Raw genomic sequence first — 19,514 nt, 5'->3', positions numbered from 1 at the left:
AGAAATCAGCTTAGTATTTGTTCATCACGTGTTTGTAGTTTGTTACAGTTCAAAACTAACCAATATTCTTTCTATAAAGTCTACATTAAAAAAATGTCCTCTCAGATCCAAGTGGTGTTTTGTATCATTAATTTAACCTTTACTGCTTCTAGCCAACAGCGGTCTCATTACCATAGGGGATCCCGAGGCGCTCCTGCTCTTTTCTGTAGCCTTCCAGTGCAGCGGCCCATCTCGTCACTTGCTCTGAGGTCTCATCTGAAATGGTTGTGATATGCTTGGTGCCGTCAAGAGTTATCACTTGAGCTTCTTCAACGAGATGTGCTTCTGCTTCTGCATGGTGGGCATCTGGATCAATGACCACTTCAACTGTTTCTGCAGTCTTAACAATTTCAAGAATGTTTAACTTTGGTTCAATTCCTAAGAGCAGACAGGAACAAAAACACAAATGTAAATAAAACCTGAGTGACAAAGAAATGAAATTTAGTTTTCCAAATGAGAAAAAAAAAGTGTGATGTTCTTGAAATAGTAAGATCATAAAAAGATCCTTATTGCCAATAAATTCAACTCAACAGAGACAGTACTGTGTCAAAGTAACCTCTGGCTTTGGTAATTATGATGTGACTACATAAAGAAAGCTCAGGCTTTGCTTACTGCGGTACTGGGGTCAGACACGGCCTACATGAGGGCGTGCTCCAGCATCGAGCTGTCTGCCCAGTCTAAGACCCTGTGTTTAAGGAAACATGGGTGCTGATATGTTTAGAGATAGAAAAGAATCATGTCTGCAATTTATCTTGAAATAGTTTCAAAATAAAATGTGTACTGAAGAAAAAAGTAAAAGCAGATATAATAAAATTTAACACCTACGTAAAGAATATTGAAACTTCTTTTTTTTTTTGGTTCTTTTTTTCAGAGCTGGGGACCGAACCCAGGGCCTTGCGCTTCCTAGGCAAGCGTTCTACCACTGAGCTAAATCCCCAACCCCTGAAACTTCTTTAACTTAGTGTTGTGAATTTTAAAGAATAACTTGACAAACATCACCTACAATTACCACATAGGAAAACTGCTGTTTCTTACAATAGTAAGATAAAAAAAAGTATTGACATGAATTATAGAAACAGAAACCATATTAGAGTGTTTAAGTGAGTAGCTACACATTCTAAGATTTTATACTTTATAGAAAATTAAAATGAGTCACTCTTCTACCCCTTGACCAAACACACTAAACTGGACTGCATATAGCCCAGGCTAGCCACAAACTCACTACAGAGCTTAGGATCATACCAAACTTTTATCTACTTGCTTTGGCCTCCTAAGTATGAGGATTACAAACCACTGTGCTCAGCTCTGTCTGCTTTCATTTCACTTCATTTATTCGTATGGGGTTATGTGTGTGTGTGTGTACGTGCGGGGATACATGCACATGAAAATCAGAGTTCATATGGGACATCATCTTCCTTAATCTTTCTCCACTTTACATTTTGAGTCAGGCTGTTTCACTGGATCGGAACCTTATCAATTCATCTAACTTAGCAGTCAAAGTCCCAAGGACTTCCCTTTCTCGGCTACCAACACTGGGACTTTAGGTAAGTCATTGTGTCCAGCTCTGTACATGGTGCTGGGCATCGGGACTCAGGCCTAGGCTCATTCAATAACAGTTAACAGACTGAGCTACCTCCTCAGCCCCTTTGTTTTCCCATCCTAAAACTCTGCTAACTGTTTAACTAAATTCAAATCAACAGACTTCAATCCTAAAGCCATTCAGGCCCTCTGTTCTAGTTCTTACAGAGAGGAAAGACATAAACATCAAGTGAGGGGTTTATTACTACAACGGTTTGTGAATAGAGATTTAGTTATGCAAAAACTTAAAGCTACTTCATAAATCAGAATTACATTGGTACATAACTGTAGTAAGATACAGTATTTATTAAGATGATAAAAATACCATGAAATTCTCAAAGAATAAAGCTATTTGAGACAAGCGCTCTCTGTGGTGAGTCTCCTTCCTTACTGTGGTTGAGCATACACCACTCTCTGACTTGCATGCAGTGCCCTTACGTTCAGCCTCACCCTGACAGCCAAAACTACAAAGCAAAGGCATGAGTGTGCGATCACACGCGTTACCTGGGCACTCATCTTAAATACCTTCAACAGACAAATGTTACAATTTCAGAATAACATGAGCTAAACTTTTCAATACCTGTCAATGAAAGTAACTTACCTTGGTAAGAAATTACCTGTACACTAAGCTGTACAGTCCCATCTGTTTTCACTCCTTGATCAAACAAACTTCGGTCTGGATCCAGCTTAATGTAGGTAAATAAAATGATTTTAACTCAGTCATTAAATAAGTTACTATCTATGATTTATTATAAATCACTGTACCATTTCTGAGCATGCAAATTAAATTATAAGAATACATTTAATTATCAAAGTTGTCATACATTTATTTACTAAAACTAAAAATAGTTTCACTGTTGAGAGTGTAATGGAGGAGGCAAAACTCTCGCAAGTCACTCCTTCTTTTCTCTTAGTACTGGACTACAGTCAAGGCCTCACATGTCCCAGGCACACAAACCTTCTGCAGCCATTCCCTGCCACTAATAGACTATTTTAAGTGGCGCCTTTCTATGGGAATCTCTGCTGGAACCTTAAATAACACAAACAGGCAATTTTTCATCCTATAAATGCAATTAAAGTACAAGGTAATGCAATGTTTATCATAAGAAAGGATATTAATTTGTAGCTGACGATTTATCTAAGTCTGTTAACATACTCTTGTCATATCTCCTTTGTAACTAATGTAACTTATTAAAACTTGGGATTAGCTTTAAAGATGCCCTTCACAAAGGTAATACAACTAAAGGCTTCATGGTCCGACTCCTGGATCTACTGTAGCTAGATCCATACATGGCCTTGGAACTCTGCGCTCTTTCCCTTCAAATCCCCTTCTAGTGAATGCAAATTCTACCATGGCTTACTAATGGAATAAAAATAATTTTGACTTTAGATACCTGATCCCAAGCTTGGAACAGGCTTCTATCATATGCATTCTGTTTAGATATGTCTGCATAAACACTGTTGAACATGCAGTCTCCTATCACTCTCATTACTAAGAATTCAGCCACAGTAAATCAATTTCAATTATTTATAATGTCTTATACATAAAACCTACAGTGCTAAGTGGACTTCATATTCATCTTGAGCAGGAACAAAACAAAGTGTATAATACCTTGTTTTAAGGGTGGCAGTTTCTACTACTTAATGTAAATCTTTTCCTGACATTTAAAAATTCTCTTAACCTCAAGCTTTCCAGAGTCTAGAAGATACTAGCATTATCCACTAGAAGTTGTCCTGAAAAGTAAGTTCTCAGGTCCTAAGTACACCATGACAAAGACAAGGCTCCAGCATGTAACACATTCTTCAAAGAAGTACAACTCAGTGATTGTTGGAGAGGCTTTCAAGTTGGCATTTATCTGATGATGCAAAGGTATTCCCAGAAGCAACAGCACTCTGATGTCAAATGCATGCTTGCACTGACATGAGGACGAGCTGACATGCTTTATTCAGGTGAGCAGAGGGGCCAGAAGGGATATGAAGTGCCTGCAGACCCAATGATAGCTCTCAAGTTAATGACTTACACATGCTTCCCTTTACGGAGAGAAACTATGGGAGAGCAAGTACTTTGTAGGTCTTCTGTCATTGCGTGGGCCAGGCATTCTATCTATCACAGCAGAATATTACTAAAATAATGGTCCTTTTTAAAGATTGATACAGTTAAATGGGATCATCTGGAAGTGTTCTGCGAGAGCTAAACTCAGTATGTTCTGTTCTCTAGATATAGTTCACTTCTAGTGAACTACTTTCACTTCTGAATTTATGTAGTAAATATTCGGTTTGTAAGATTTGTTCTTAACTGTCTGGAAAAAGGAATAAGAAGCTTCATAAATATACTACTGCCCATGCGGATGGTGGGTGAGCATTAAGTAGGAACAATATCTTGATGTGGATCTCTTGGTCATTTTCCACTTCTAATAAGATACTAAAGTGACCAAGTGCCAACTGCTTTCAAAAGACCATGTGATCTTTCACCACTAAGAAGAAAACTCATCATGTTGTTTTAGGTACATACAATCATAGTTTTTAATTTCTTGAGAGCAATATCCAAACACAATTAACATTTACTAGATATATATTTTGAAAGAAAAAGATTAAAGTTGGCAAACGGCAACTAATGCATAAATTCCATTGTCATATGTCAATTATAGTACAGTCTTGTGAAACAGTAGCTGCAGAGGCTCTGCATTTTTAAAGTAACAAGGCAAAGCTTTCTAATGTTTTGAAAAATGGTATCAAGACAGGCAGGAGGATTACAGACAGAAAAGAATAAAGCAAATCGAACAATTCAAAAACTGACAAAATACATTCACGTTAATGTGAGAAAGTACACAGATACCGGTATTTGTGAATTAAGAAAAGGTATGGAGAACTACTTAAACAGTCTTACTCTTAAGCAATCTTACTACCTTAAAGTACATCTCCTGGGGAAAAAATGTAGAACCAGTCTGTGAGGATGCTTTAAACACATAATGCAACAATGGGAAATCGCAATGCAGTTAATGTCAAGAAACAGCAACTAGTATTTAAATTTTACTACCAATAAAATATAAACGAAATAAAAACAATTTAGTCAAGGAACCTCATTTTAAAGGTTAAGAAAACTCACATAAAACAAAGTTCAGTCACTCGGCACAAACTTCTTCAGTCCTCAGGGTCAATGTGCTTCCCACCATTCCATTTTTAAATTCATTTCCATTTTAATTTGATTTTATATTAATGAATGTAAAAGGGATAAGTGATTTATTATTCATTTATTCCAATTTTATTACTCAACCTTTTAAATTTTAGATACAAGAAATTTGTTCAAAGAATTTTCATTTCTAAATGCTCAAATTTTATATATCATAGATCAAGGCTATCTACAGAGATGAGCCTTACCTGAATATCTTGTAGGCAAATTTCATGAGCATCCAAAGAGCACTGCAGTCTTGGTTCTAATAGCTTCTTTAAATTGCCTATTGGTTCATTGATGTCTATGGCCTGGCTTACACACTCAGCTGGGGCATAGGTTTGTTCCACAATGCTAGACGTGAACGGAGATAAATGTTAATAATTGCATGTCACCCTAACACTTTGCTCAGAACAAAATTAGTTCAAAAGTACACACGACCTTTGAGACTTTTCTTTCCTTACTACATTCTGAACTCATTTCTTCGATGCTGCGTTAGACTCAATAAATAAAACTAAATCTCATGGATAACTTGAAACCTAAAGCACTCTTGAAAACATGCTCAGTTATGCACAGGAATGTATGCGCCAGCACATAAATAAATACTGGACGCACACTATTTAAGGGGAAATGTCTGCCTTTATATTATAGCTCAAGTTATTTTCAAAATTTAAGGCCCAGAAACATGGCAATATATTGTGTCTTTAAACTCCAGACAATTTGTTGGGATGGTGGCACAAGTCTATAACACTTGGAAAATAGACACAGGAGGATAAGGAGTTTAGGATCATCAACCACCCTCAGCTCCACAGAGAAACATAAACCAGCCTGGGCTACATGAGCCCAAATTTCAAAACCAACTCCAAACCAAAGCAGAATTTTATTTATATATATAAATAATGAAATATATATATATATAATTTCTACTAATCAAATTCCTTCCCAATATAATCTAGCAAATATAAATTAGTGTAATAATATAAGTCAAATACTTCCATTTTAATTTAAATACTAGTCAATTACTATAATTAGTCTTATTTGGTATTATTCTTAGAAAATTATATTGTCTCTTAAAACTTACTTAGAGCTCTTGTAGACTGTTATTTCACAATTCAAATAGGTTTGAAACCTTGGTAAGTAACTGCAAATAATTCTTTGTAAATGTTTACAGGAGGGCAAGGAAGAGACTGAAAAAGTAGTATTTAAGGAAATAAGTTTCACAGCGTATTTACTTTAAATATGACTTAAACTTCTCTAAAGTTATCAAAAATATGTATTAAAAATAAGTGTGATGTGGGGGCTCAGCAGTTCAGAACTGGTTTGAGGTGGCTCACAACCACCTGGAGCTTCAGGTCACCAGTGCTCTAAAGCCTCTGCCTCTCCTAGCACCTGAGTTCACCTGCACATAGCCACATCCACACACATAACTAGAATTAGAACTAAACTCCCAATAAGAGACAACATGAGCGCACATCTAGGGAGATGGCTGAGCGGAGGAGCACTTGCTGCTCATGTAGAGGCCCAGAGTTCGATGCTCAGAGCCCATGTAAATAAAGCCAGGTATGGCAGCACACAGCTCACCAACGTTCCCACGGTGAGACGCCCACAGCCAGCTAGATGGGCTATGCAGCAGCAAACACACGAGATCCTGTCTAAATAGGACGGGTTATGAGGACCAATACCTGAGGCTGACCCCCAGCCTCTGCGTGCATGGTTTGGCATGCAGGTGCACACATTTAATACATACAAACAAGCATGTTTAAGTACACAAGTGTGCACACATATAAATATGGCCATTTTATATTTACATATTTTCCAAGTATAATGATAAACTTATGAAATTTAGGGAATGTATATCACATTTTTTTCTTAAAATATTTAAATTTAAAGTTCATAAAACAGACCCACTAATGATAATATTACTGTAAATAGTATATTTGGTTAATATAAACATTTCTTGACTAAGTGAGTACTTCTGGCATATTTTCTGTCTATAAGCACAGCAGCCTATCCTTTTCAGTTAGTCTCTACAATTATCAGAAATAGCTACTGTTAAGTAAGTTCAGTTGAATTAAACTCTTTGAAATGAAAGTCAAAAGCACTTAAACTGGGGGGGGGGGGGGGTACCCTTAGATGGGGGTGGGTGCAGACTACTGCAACTGTGTGATCTGGATCAACTAAGCTTACTGCTGCCTGTGTTTCAGAACTGCGTTCCTCTCTGAGCTACTAAGTCAAAGGGGGATGACAAAAAACAAAGGAAATGTGAGGTCAGGTCACAAACAAGCATGTTGGCCTGCTCCTGACGTTAACTTAGTAGACTGGTAGTATGACATCAGAAACACCAACCTTTCTTCTGTGCACTCCGGTTTCTCAGTCCCATCGATCTCAATCTCTATCAGTTCTTCTGCTTCTCTCTTAGTCATGGTGGAAGTATTTCAAAAGTTCAGTCCTGGAAGAGTTAAATTTTAAGAGATATTTTTAAAAAATAACATCATGTGTACGAATGATATGCAAGAGACCCAAACTGAATTAAAGCAGAGGGAAATGAGGTCCTCTGCATATGTAAAAGCTCACATACAGCATTTATAAAGCAAAGGTCTTGTTTAAAGTGGCCTCTGTTAGCCTGATATGGTGATTTTCATTACTCTATGTATGGCAACTTGTGGATGTTGCAGGATATCTGCTCACACTGTGAGTCCAAGATTGTTGAGGCAGGGCATTGTACTGCGGCTCAGTTCTTAGCTTTAATCCCTTTGGCTGCAGTACAGAGATGCCCTTAGTACACACCTTTAATCTCAAACCTTGAAGGTGAAGTTGTTACTTCATAGAAGGAAGCACTTGTTTGTAAGTGATGTCTAACAGAGTGGGCAGACAAAGTGATGGATCAGAAAGATTTGACAGAATACAGCCCACTTCTCACCAAGAGAGGAAAGGGAAGCTGTTTAAGAGCGCAGTGCACAGAATAAAAAGGATAGAAAGGAGACAGTTTTACAGTTATAGAGATAACAAAATAGAAAAAGGTGAAGACAAAACAGGGCAGAGAATAAGAAGCAGCCAGAAGATTAGAACAGATTGCTAAAGTTACTTTCAGGCCAAACAAGGGAATTCAAGAGACGTGACAGAGAAAGCAGACTGAATTAGTGTGGAGGAGTTTTGAACCAGAACAGATGAGTGAAGCAGCCAGCCAGAGGTTAGAAAGAGCTAGAAAGGATGAATTGATTCAGCAGTAAGTCTCAGAGGCTGCAAGAATTCCAGGCCTAGATAAGACTGTGTGGAGGCTAGAAGCTTCCAAGACTAGGCCTAGGTTAGAAGACAGGCAGTAAAACTCAGGTGAATAAGTTATATTTACATGCTAGTCTAAATCAATAAGTTATTACAAAAGCAAACAAAAAATGTATCAACTATATTAAAGCAACTTGGATTCAATCTTGAAGTTTAATATGGAGATGAATTACAGTTGTTTCGCTAAAAAATCTGATTCAATTACATAAAGACTAAAATTCTTGCTAACACACAAGTTATAGAACAGTAATGGTATCTACAGCTCCTGAAAATGACAAGGGACTAATAAGTGGAATAGATCAAGTCTTCAGTTAACTTGGGACAACTACCAAAGTTGGCAAAGCCCAGCAGCACAGAAAAAGGAAGCTCACCAAAGTAAATCAAAGAATCCAGGGTATGAAGAAATGCACAAATGTAAATTATTCCAAAATGAAATTTAAAAGTAACTATCCATGGTGCATTGTGTATTTCCTAGAATATATGGTCAACATTAGAAAAAAGTATAGTATGTGCATCTGTGTTGTGTGTGTAAAGAACAAAACACAAATCTGATTAAAAGTTAAAAACTGCCCCAATGCTGCTATTAATGATCCTCTGCTATGCTTGCAGATGGGAGCCGAGCATAACTGTCCTGTGAGTGGCTTCACCCAGCAGCTGATGGAAATGGATGTGGAGACCCCTGCCTAACATCAGGCGGAGCTCAGGGAGTCTTGTGGAAGAGTTGGGGATAAAAATGAGGGAGTTGGAGGGGTCAAGGACACCACAGGAAGACCTCCAGAGTCAACTAACCTGGACACACAGAGGCTGGACCTAGACCATCTACACATGTGTAGCAGATGTGCAGCTTGGTCTTCATGTGGGTCCCCTAACAATTGGAGTGGCGCTGTCTCAGTCAGTTGCCTGGCATTGGATCCCCTTCCCCTAACTGGACTGCCCAGTAGGCCTCAGTGGGAGAGGATAGGCTAAGGCCTACTGTGACTGGATGTCACAGGGTGGGGTGAAGCGGGGCTTCCCTTCAAAGGAGTAATGGGGTGAGGGATTTGGGGGAAAGGGCAAGGAGGGGAACGACTGGGATGTAAAGTGAATGAATGAATTAAAAAGTTAAAAACTGAGCCAGATGGCAATGGTGCATGCTTTAATCACAGCCCTTGGGAGGCAGAGGCAGGTTCATCTGAGTTCAAGGCCAGCCTAGTCTACAGAAAACATTTTCAGGACAGCCAGGGGTATACAGGGAAACCCTGTCTGAAATCCTGCCCCCAATCCCCTTCTGGTGAAAAGCATACGAGTTCTCAAAACTACTGATTTCCTTTTCAGTCCTGTAGGTTTGTTGTACAGTTGCCAGAGACTCAGGTTGATTCAGTACTTGGCTCCCCAAGCTCCTCAAACTTGCTATCTCACTTAGTACTTAATTCACTGTCAGGACTATGTACCCCCACTTACACTTCTATTCTTGAGTACAGATAAATGGACTTCAATCCTGTTGGCATTCAAGTATTCATACAAATACCGAGGGAGAGGGTGCTAACAAGGTGGCCAGTGACTGGTGGAGTGGGGCACCTAAGAATGTGACAATCAATGGTGGACTTGTATGCTTTGGCTCTTGACAGCAGTCAGACCTATCATTAGCTCAAGCTACCAGTTTGCATAAATTGAAGAGGGACATAAACTTTTGAAATGTAAAATAAAATAACCAATAAAAAAATTGCACTTATTTTGCTAGGCATGGTAGAGCACGCCTTTAATACCAGCGCACTGAAAGTAGAGGCAGATAGACCTCTAAACTCTAGGCGGGTCTAGTCTACACGGCAAGTTCAAGGTCAGCCAGGCTAGAATTTGACTCACACACACCCAACACAAACTTACTCGTGTGTACACACACACAAACACAAACACTTTATAGGGTGCTTGTGCGCATTTGTGGAGGTCAGAGGCCAGTCAGTCCTGTCCTCCTTCCACCTGGATTTGAGGCTGAACAGTCAGGCTTGGTTGGCAGCAAATGCCTTTACCTGTCGAACCATCTCCCTGGCCTACCTAAGGATTTAGTTTCAAATGACTGCTTATCATGAAACGATGCGTTGGCACCACTCTCGATGCTGTTTAACCTAAGGGTGGAATCACTAAACTCCCTCGTTGTGTTCACTGCACTACACCACAAAAAGAGGGGGATAAAGTTGGAAAGGCATATTAACTTTCACTGACATCTTCGGGAAAGAAACAGAAAGTTATCCTGTACATTAGAATGATGGCACCGGTGCGACTCTTGAGACAGTTCCAGAAAAGCAACTGGGTTTGGAGTGCGGGGATGGTCGAGTGCGGTGATAGGCAAGCCTGGCATCTTTCAGAGAGACCCGGGAGCTCCGGGACTATGCGCACCGTCAGCGCGCAGAGCCTGGACCGTGCCTGGCGACGGGCGACTCCGCAGCGTCCCGCAGCGCGGCCCCGGCCACGCCGCTTCCCGCGCCCCTCCCCTCGGCTCCCCGCACAGCCTCTCCCGCCCCTCCCCACCCGGCTCCCTCAAGTCTCCACGAACGGAAATGGGAGTCACAGCGCCGGGGACCAGCGGAAACAAAACACAGAGGCGGCCGCGGGGGGGCTGCGGCGGGGGAAAGCCCCGGAACCAGGCCGGCCGCGCGGGCCCGCGCTCCCCGCCAGCCCGCAGCCGCACTCACCAGCTCCGGAATCCGCCCCGTGGCCCTCGCCCGCGCTCCAGAGCCGGCTGGGAACGGCGGCGGCGCGGGCTCCAGGTACAGCGTCTCTCTGGGTAAGACGCGCCGGTCCCGCGAGTAGCAGTGTGAGGCCCCGGGGCCCTTCCCGCGGAATCGGCGCTAAGGAACCCCAGCCCCTCTCCCGCCTCCCAGGCACCCCTGGGCCTGGAACTACAACTCCCAGCAGGCTGCGCGACACGAACGCCCGTGACAACGGGGGCTCGCGAGGCACAAACGCCCCAAGCCGCTTTGTTTTACGCGCTCGTTTTACCCCACATTACATCCACCTCCCCAACCCCAAGGATCAGGACGTTGACTCCGTAGGGAGCTTGAATTAGGGGACAGGCCAAAGCACGCATGCGTACAGTGCAGTGTTTCCAAGAGGGAAAAGAGGGTGAAGTTAAGTGTAGGAAAGATGGCGGAGTCTTAGCTGAGGGACCCGGAAGCACTTACCCTCCACTTCCTCCTCCTGTTTGGCTTCTGTCTCACCTAGAGGCGTCCGGTCGCAGACTCTCTTCGAGGCGCTTCCTGTCCGGTGAGCGTCGAACGACTGAAGCGGTGGCCCATAGTGCATTGCGATGGCGGGTAGGCGTGTGTAGGCGGAGCCAGGGCCGGAAGTAGAACGGTGGCGGCGGCGGTGACTCTGGCAGCTCGGGACTCAGTGCAAGGTGACTGGGAGGGTAACTAGGCTAGGTTGGCCTCTTGGGACTGCGATTCTGGGTTTCTTCACGAGGCAAGGGCAGCCCATCACCTCTGCCCTAGTAGTAGAGAGCAGCCCTGTGTCCTTGGCACCTTTATGGCCTGGCCTGGGGTCACAGGTGACCTCCGCCCTGCTGGGTATTAAAGTTTGCTTTGCGCCCAATAAATAAGACCGTTAATACCCTTTTGAGAGCAGAACAGGGCTCTTGAACGGCAAAAAAAAAAAAAAAAAAAAAAAGGCGGGGTGTATGCCTCGCCTGGGGCAACCCAAGGTCAGGGCAGAGAAACTTGTGAATTATGCATGAGCAGGTCGTGGCCAACTAAGACAGAAAAGGGCAATGGTGACATCCTAAAAGTTTGTCTCCAGTCTAGAAACTATGGTGCTTAAACAGCTTTGTTGATTGACTTTATGATTAGATATTCACAGGCAGCAAAAGGACTAGCCTTTGGCTGGGCTGGTCAGTCAAAGAGCCATGCTTCTTCACAAGGCTTCTCCTCTGGGTTTAAACTTTGATTTTTTTCCCCCACGCTTCCCCGCAATATTTTTAATGTCAGACCCCTAACAAGCAGCTAGCTAGCACCGGATATTAATTGAATACAGAATTTGTCACAGATAGTGTTTTACACTTATGATGACATTTGGCTTCTGTGTGATAGTGAACAGGTAACATTCTCTATTTAATTTGAAAAAGTGAAAGGCAGTAAAGAAGAAGCAACAAATAGTTTTGGTAAGAGAGTATTTGTTCATTGTTTGGACAATTACACGTATGTTTGGAGTAATAAGATAAATTAGAAATTCGAATTGGAAATCATTGTTTTGATGATGCATTTTTGAAAGTGAAAATTATCTTGCCCGTCTTGTAAAGAAATGACGGTCTTGCAGTTAGATTGGAAGCAGGTTGACGTAGAATGTTAGGTAAACAATGACCTCTTTTAGACATATTTTTTTAATCATCTTTAAGCAAGAGTGAAAAATCACTTTCCCCTCACACTTTAGAGAGTATTTCCTACGTGGGCAGTATGGAAGTATTTTGCAATATTTTTAGGGCTAAAGAAGTATTGCTACCTTACTGATATGTCTTAAGTGTGTGCCTAGATTTCCAGAATGAGTTGGGCGATGTTTTCTGTTTATAAAGTCTTATTTATTTGCCTGTAGCTCTTTCACCTGTATAATTCTCTGGTAGATTATGAGTGACACATTGATTTCTTCAAATGTTTTGATTTTATCCTGATTAGTGGATGAAAACTCACTGCTTATTTGATTTTCCCAGCAGTACTAAATGTTCCTCCAGGTTTGTTGAAGTTGGTGCTATTGACACTTAGAGATTAGATACCTCTTCGAAATGAGGAGAAGGGGGTTGATGTTTTTCATGTTGTAGGGAGTAAGTATAGCAGTGTGCCCTATCGGGGCACACTCTCTACCCACTATAGGCCACCTTCATTCAACTTATTCAGGGCAGGCAAAATTATCTTCAGACAACAAATATGCCCTGAGAGAGAAAATTACACTCTCTCCCTTCACATATATTTAATAACCATGTGCTAGTCAGCTGGCTTATAGTTAATGATTCTTGAACTATTAGTGGTAAAGGACAGCTCAAACCCCTCTATCCCTCTATGCATTTCCTTCCTTCCTTCTATCCACCTATCTATCCATCTGTCCATCCATCTGTATGTGTTTATTTGGGTTTGCATATATATGTGGACACTGCATGGGTTTCTCCGATGGCCAGAGTAAGCCTTTGCAGTTAATCTTCGGGTACTGTGCACATTGCTTTTTGAGACAGGGCCACTCAGTATCCAAGGTCTTGCAAAGAAAGACTCGGTTGTCAAGTAAGCCCCAAAGGTTTGCCTGAGTCTGCTTCCCGAGTGCTGGCATCATAAGCTTGATGCCAGCTCTGACTTTAAAAACAAGACAGAGCAGATCTCACAGGTTCCACCACTATTCTGGGAATTGTTGATGTTACTAAATTCAAGACAAATTACTTTGTCAAATTAACGTAATAAAGATTTTTTTAAAGATTTATTCATTTATTATATATAAGTACACTGTAGCTGTCTTCAGATACACCAGCAGAGGGCATCAGATCTCTTTACAGATGGTTGTGAGCCACCATGTGGTTGCTGGGAATTGAACTCAGGACCTCTGGAAGAGCAGTCTTAACCGCTGAGCCATCTCTCCAGCCCCATAATAAAGATTTTTAAATTTTTGTGTATACTTTCTCTATTAATATGAACTAGTAGCAGTATACTCACTGCTATGGTTCTCTCAGCAGAAGTAAGGTGTCAGCAGGCAGGTAGATACTTGGTGAGAGTGTGGGAGCATGTTGGCAGAGCATGATTTCCTCAGGGGTTTGAGGGGCCCTTTGTCACTGACACTCTGAGAAGTAAGACACTGTAAGTGCTATAGCACAACTGTTACTATAGATGTGCGGTGGGAGAGGGGGCATTTTTATTTCCAGGGTGCACTTACTGTCTGATGAACTGTTACAAAGCTATTGCGTGCAGCGTGGCTCTTCTGCTGTTACCTCACTAGGGTGTGGTGAGCCCTTTCATTTTTTAAGCTAAGTCTAGATGGGAAGAGATTTTTTTGTCTAAGTTTCAGCCTATCTATCTCTTCCTTTTAGATTCTGCTTGGATATATTTTTGTAACTTGGAATTCTTTTGATTTTGATCTTTAAATTCCTATTTTACTCAGGTCTCAATGAGAATTATCCTCTCCTTTAATGTATTTATCAATGTTTTGAGCTACAAAAGTATTTGTTTTAGCTTCAAGGGGATGAGGAATAGAGAGGCTTTCAGCTCAGTGTTTCAACTTTTGATTTTGACCCTCAGTAAACTCCTTCTCTGATGAGCCTGTATCATCTAATCTCTCTGTCACTGCAAGGCTCACTTGGCCTTGTAGCTGCTTTGCTGTTTCTTTTGGAAGTTGACTGGTTACAGTGTTAAGTGGCTAGGATCCTGAGTTGTTAGCAGGCAAAGCTGTTTTCCTTCCTGTGAGCCTATGAAGTGGGAACTTCCAACCTCTCATTCCTGGCTAAGACAACTGTCTTGACTCTCTTTGTCCCTTCGAGAGAGAGGTCATGGAAACTGGCACAGCAGAAGCAATTTGTCTTTTCCTGCTGGTGACAAGCAGTGTTCTTAAACAGCCTCACCTCACTGTTTCCTCAGCTCCGAGATTAAGATCATGGGAGAAAAAAGCACTACCCCATACGATGTGTTTTCCCTTTGCTTTTAACTCTGGTAGAACTCTCAGCTATTCCTAGGTCCCAGGGCCTCTTGGTAAGAAGGAAAGGCCTTGTAATGGAAGGGTTACATGACTGGCCAAACGTAGCTTGAAGTCTGGTGTAATTCAGTGCTGTAACCTAATTCTTAGAATTAGGTCCTCAGCACATGATGTATTTAAGGTGTTTTATGGAAAGCACATTAATTTCTGATGCTTCTTTAGTACCACAGACTCAACCATGACTGTTCAGAGGATCTTCAGGCTCTCCTCTGTCCTTCGGTCAGCAGTCTCTGTGCATTTGAGGAGGAACATTGGTGTTACAGCTGTGGCGTTTAATAAGGAACTTGATCCTGTACAGAAACTCTTCTTGGACAAGATAAGAGAGTACAAAGCAAAGCGACTGTAAGTGGGTAGATGACAAAGCACATTGTGACTATAAATGTTCAGACATCTAAATTTCAAGACATAAGTCCTAACTGTATCTTCTTTTTAAAGGCTCCAGGGGACAATTCCAGTAGGTCTATTGTCATTTGAAGTATAAGCACAATTATGTCATTACAATGAGATAAGTCACAGAAGAACGCAGGATCTTGAAATCATTTAGTAGCTATTTAAGAAAATTAAATACTTTAGACATTGATTAGTTTAACATCATAAATTAACCCTGATTCGCCGACAAGGCATACAGTCAGTCAGTATTTCACCTCGTTTTCAGCTTCTCTGGGATATGATTTGAGGGATGCATGTAAATAGCATTTTTCTCTTTAAGACTGTTTCCATGGTGATCTATCAAAAGACTTAAAGTGGCATGAAATAAGACATGGGAAAGCAAGACTGCAAACTACATATTTGAGGTGAATGTGCAATATATCTATTATTTGATTTAACCCCTAAATCTTGGGAAAATAATACCCGTCAGTTTATAATTCTTTTGTTTGGTCACCTGTCCTTTACAAGGAACTTGATGGTTAACTGATATGGGCCGTGTTCTTTTTCAAAATGCAGTGTCTTAAAATCTGATAGAAGTAGAAAGCTTATTAACAAATATAAGGTAATTTGTGAGGTGTGGGGTGAGTGCTTGGAGAGTTGAAAGGAATAAACACTCCTAACTGGAGACAATTCGAAAGGCATTTCGGAAAAGTTCATGTTAGGCTTTGAAGGTAGTGCGTGGGTCATTCTGCCCTTTTGAGAGTCTCTTGAGCAGCTATAAATCATCTCCCCAGTGTTAAAAAAAAAAAAAAAAGAAAGAAAGAATTTACTAAGAATTTGCTTGTTTTTAGTTACCTTTGGAAGACACCCCTAGGACTCTATAACGGGTTAAAAATAGTTGTTTTAAAGACTGGGCAGGTAAATGGGAGTAGGAGGGGTATCTTGTAGAAAAATGATGCTGGGTAAGGTATACAAGCTAGGAAGCTCCACATTTGTTTAGAGGATTACACACTTGATCCCGGAGGAATAGGATATAGGAGGAGTGTGCACAGTTTTAAGTACTGACTTTGTAAATGATGGTGTCAGGTACAGTGTTCTGCTGGTGTTCTGCTGGTGTTAGATGCAGGTTTGAGTCATCAGAGAAGAGGTGGCCGCAGTTGACGAACTGTGTCCATAAGTTAGGACCATAGACAAGCTTGCAGGGCATTTTCTAAATTGGTAATTGATATGGAAGGGTCTAGACCATTGTTGGGGACACCTCTGGGCTGCAAGTCATGTGCTCTATGAGAAAACAGTTTGAGCCAGCCTTGTGAAATAAGACAGTAACAGCACCCTTCCACTTCATCAGCTCCTGCTGTCAGGTTCCTAGCTGCCTGAGTCCCTGTTCTCACATTCTCTGATGATGAACAGTATATGGAAACTTAAAGCAAAATCAATCCTTTCCTCCCCACGCTGTATTGACACATGTATGCAGTACACTGCGCTTATGGCGTTTCATCCTAACAGTAGTAACCCTAAGACAGACGTCAGAGGTTGCACCCACCTTGATTGAAGTGTCAATGCCAGATAACTATTTTGGAAGTCTGTAAGGGAGCTAAGCATGCTGTCATCAAAGGTCTTGAGGACCTGGAAGATGGTCCAGTTGGTAAAGTGCTTGCTGCATAATAAAGAGGGGCCAGAGTTTGGATCCCCAGTACCAGTTTAAAAAGCCAGATGCAATAGCCACAGCAGCATTTGCCTTATCTGACATTATTCCTGAGGTCTTTCTGACCAGCCAGTTTAGCCAGTTCATGGACTCAAGTTCAGTGGAAGCCATGTCTCGGAAAATGATGTGGTGAGATAGAAATAGATAAAGTCACTAGATATCCTCATCGACCACTGCTGTTGACACACGTATACAATACACTGCTTCAGAAGCCATGTATTTGTAATAATTAACCCTTGATATCTCCTATTTAACCTGTACGTTTTGCCTCAGTGTGTGTGCACACATGTACGCGTTCATGTCAGTGTGCCACATGTATGCCCAGTAGCTATGAAGGTCAGAAGAGCATTAGGTTCCCCTGGAAGTGGTGTCAATGGAGAATGTGAGCACACTGGGTAATGAGAACAGAGCCTGCATCCTTTGCAGGAGCAATAAGTATTCTGAGTCGTGGAGCCCTCCAGCCCTTTGATCATTTTATTAGCAGCTCCCAGACTTAACATTGCAAGCCTCCAGTGGGTTTTGATGGGGAATTTTTGTTTTATTGGTTTGCGTTTTTTTCTTTCTTTTTTTTTTTTTTCTTTTCTTTTTAAATCTGGACTGCATAATTTCCATATACTGCAGCTCAAATCTTGAGAAAAATCTGATTAGTTTGTTAGATGCTAACAAACCGTGAGGGTTAGAGATTTGTTTGAAGTTACCTCATCTCTGAAACCTTGTTCTAAAATAATTTGAATTGAGATGCAAATAGAAAAGTCACTTTTCTAGCCTTTTCTTTTCCCCCACATGTGTACCTTATTAAGACTGGACGATAAAATAGTTTTGGGTTTTTTGATTGATTGGTTGGTTTCATTTTAACTAGTGCATAAACTCGTTTTCTTTGTTTATTTATACACTAGGGCGTCTGGAGGACCTGTTGATACTGGCCCAGAATATCAGCAAGAGGTGGACAGAGAGCTTTTTAAGCTTAAACAAATGTATGGTAAAGGAGAGATGGATAAGTTTCCTACCTTCAATTTTGAGGGTGAGTCTTGTCACAAATGAAATTTGGGGGGTTATTGTAGGTGGAGAATATGTCTGTCACTTATCCTTAAGAGGTTTTGAGATGTTTGGAAGGCAAGTGACACTGACGTGACGCTCCTACAAGCACGGAAAGCTTGGGTCACTGCTCATGAATTGGGAGGCCTTTCTCATTGGATTGCTCTAGCCATGCAGCACATGTATAAACACAGATTAAGAAAGAGCCCCACTCACACAAGGTGTTGAAAGTTTATCAATTGGTCTGTTTCTCTGCACATTTTTAAAAACAAAAAAAAAGAATCTTAAAACTGGCAAATTTCAGCATGGTACCTAATCTTGTTATTGCAGTATGACTAAGCCTGAAATGTTTCCTCTTTTTAGATCCCAAATTTGAAGTCCTCGACAAACCCCAGTCCTGAGGAACATACAAACCATGTGGTAATTTGTCATGACTTAGTTGTACAATTAATCTAAAAAATTCAAATAAACATTCACTTCACAGTTCTCAAATGTCCTTTCAGTTCTTTGGTGATGGCAGTGTGTGCCTAGCAGTGCTTTGTGTCTGTCGTTTCTAAATCTTTTCATTCTGGTAGAATGACCCAGCTGGAGATGTTGGGTAAATTGGATACAGTTGTCTTCTCCCCAGCTATTCTTCCCAGTGCAGTGCTGTCTTCTGTAATAGTGGACGTATCACCTAAGGGCGTGTGTGCTGGGAAGGAAGGATGCTGTATTTGTCGTTTTCAAGGATTGCTTTCTTAGGAAATCTGTAACTTAATATGTACAGGGATGTATGTTGTGTCTTAACCACTGTCGGCTCAAACTGATACCCCTCATTTTTGCCTGTGGGATATATATGAATGTATGGATTCGGGCGAGGTAGCAGCTGGGAAGCAGAGGCCCTGAAAGATGGACTGTATAAAACAGTCTTTTGGCCAGCTGTAAAAGAGCCAACAGTTATTTCCTGGGGATGTGGTAAATTAGGAACTTTTACATCAAGGTTCAGCAACTGTAGGTGGCGCTCAAGGAAGCTAGACTTCTAAAGAGATAATGTCTGTTTATTAAACCTTTAGCTACCTTGGGGACAAATTGAAGAATAAGAATCCTCATACATGTGAGGTCTCTAACCAAGTTATTCTCAGTCTGTTTTTTATGTCTCTCTCCCCATTTCTTCTCATCACTAATACAGCTATACACACTTAAGCTTTTATGGCCTGCAGGAGGGAGAGACTAGAAATCTCAAGGTAGCACTGTCTTCAGGTAACAAAGAGATGTTCATACCCAGTACAGTCATCATTTTTAGGAAGGTGCAACACTTCAGTCACTGAGCAGCAGAACAGTCCTGTTAACACACTGCTGTGTAAACCAGTCTTCATGGACACAACTTATTTTTTTGTATGTATTATCCTGAAATCTAGAAAGATACATTTTAGATCTTCAGTTACTTCAGGTGATTTAATGGTTTGAATTCAATTCAATGAATACTTTTTGGAAAGAAAAGTCAGTTTAAAAATGAATAAAATGAGAGTAGCATGTCCCAGTAATCACAGCAATTGGGACTTGAAAACAGGAGGATTGGGAGTTCAAAGCCAGCCTGGTTACATATTGAAACCCTGCTTTTATTTTTCAAATTTGAGGAGGTAAAATATAACCAACCAATGATAGTTC

At 41.1% G+C, this 19,514-nt stretch overlaps 2 protein-coding genes across 12 annotated transcripts in view; one reads left to right on the top strand and one right to left on the bottom strand.

The window, feature by feature from the left end:
* Positions 1–11,325, bottom strand: part of Gabpa (GA binding protein transcription factor subunit alpha) — a 29,019-nt gene extending 17,694 nt beyond the window's left edge. For 2 of the 6 annotated variants that reach the window (XM_087576678.1, XM_087576681.1), the window contains exons 1-5: positions 11,227–11,325; positions 7,133–7,235; positions 4,996–5,140; positions 2,219–2,303; positions 172–417 (exon numbers count right to left, since the gene is read on the bottom strand). In XM_087576678.1, the coding sequence (XP_087432804.1) occupies positions 172–417; positions 2,219–2,303; positions 4,996–5,140; positions 7,133–7,209 (553 nt within the window). In that variant the 5' untranslated portion in view covers positions 7,210–7,235; positions 11,227–11,325. Of the gene's footprint in view, positions 1–171; positions 418–2,218; positions 2,304–4,995; positions 5,141–7,132; positions 7,236–10,301; positions 11,135–11,226 lie in introns of those variants that run through there. The other 4 variants (XM_087576677.1, XM_087576680.1, NM_001108841.1 and 1 more) reach the window with 3 other exon arrangements.
* Positions 10,664–18,359, top strand: Atp5pf (ATP synthase peripheral stalk subunit F6). 6 transcript variants are annotated; one of them, XM_087577144.1, is made up of 5 exons: positions 10,664–10,812; positions 11,267–11,308; positions 14,929–15,100; positions 17,729–17,853; positions 18,231–18,353. In XM_087577144.1, the coding sequence occupies exons 3-5, from the start codon at positions 14,937–14,939 to the stop codon at positions 18,266–18,268; spliced, it is 327 nt and encodes a 108-aa protein (XP_087433270.1). In that variant the 5' UTR covers positions 10,664–10,812; positions 11,267–11,308; positions 14,929–14,936; the 3' UTR covers positions 18,269–18,353. The 6 variants fall into 6 exon arrangements, with proteins under 6 accessions (XP_087433270.1, XP_087433271.1, XP_087433269.1 ...); XM_087577145.1 differs by having other exon boundaries at positions 10,664–10,829; XM_087577143.1 differs by having other exon boundaries at positions 10,664–10,829; positions 14,921–15,100.
* The last annotated feature ends 1,155 nt before the right edge of the window (positions 18,360–19,514 follow it).

The sequence above is a fragment of the Rattus norvegicus genome, chromosome 11 (genome assembly GCF_021556685.1).
Source record: "Rattus norvegicus strain SHRSP/BbbUtx chromosome 11, alternate assembly SHRSP_T2T, whole genome shotgun sequence".
Classification (NCBI taxonomy): domain Eukaryota; kingdom Metazoa; phylum Chordata; class Mammalia; order Rodentia; family Muridae; genus Rattus; species Rattus norvegicus.
The sequence above is the reverse complement of the archived record's forward strand: the minus strand, read 5'-3'. Positions and strand labels throughout refer to the sequence as shown.

What these genes read in the sequence shown, in the direction of transcription:
- Atp5pf (NM_001428996.1), top strand. Translation starts at nt 14,937, where the DNA reads ATGACTGTTCAGAGGATCTTCAGGCTCTCCTCTGTCCTTCGGTCAGCA. An exon ending in GAGTACAAAGCAAAGCGACT is followed by an intron (nt 15,101 to 17,728) that starts GTAAGTGGGTAG and finishes TTTATACACTAG; the next exon opens with GGCGTCTGGAGGACCTGTTG. An exon ending in TCCTACCTTCAATTTTGAGG is followed by an intron (nt 17,854 to 18,230) that starts GTGAGTCTTGTC and finishes TCCTCTTTTTAG; the next exon opens with ATCCCAAATTTGAAGTCCTC.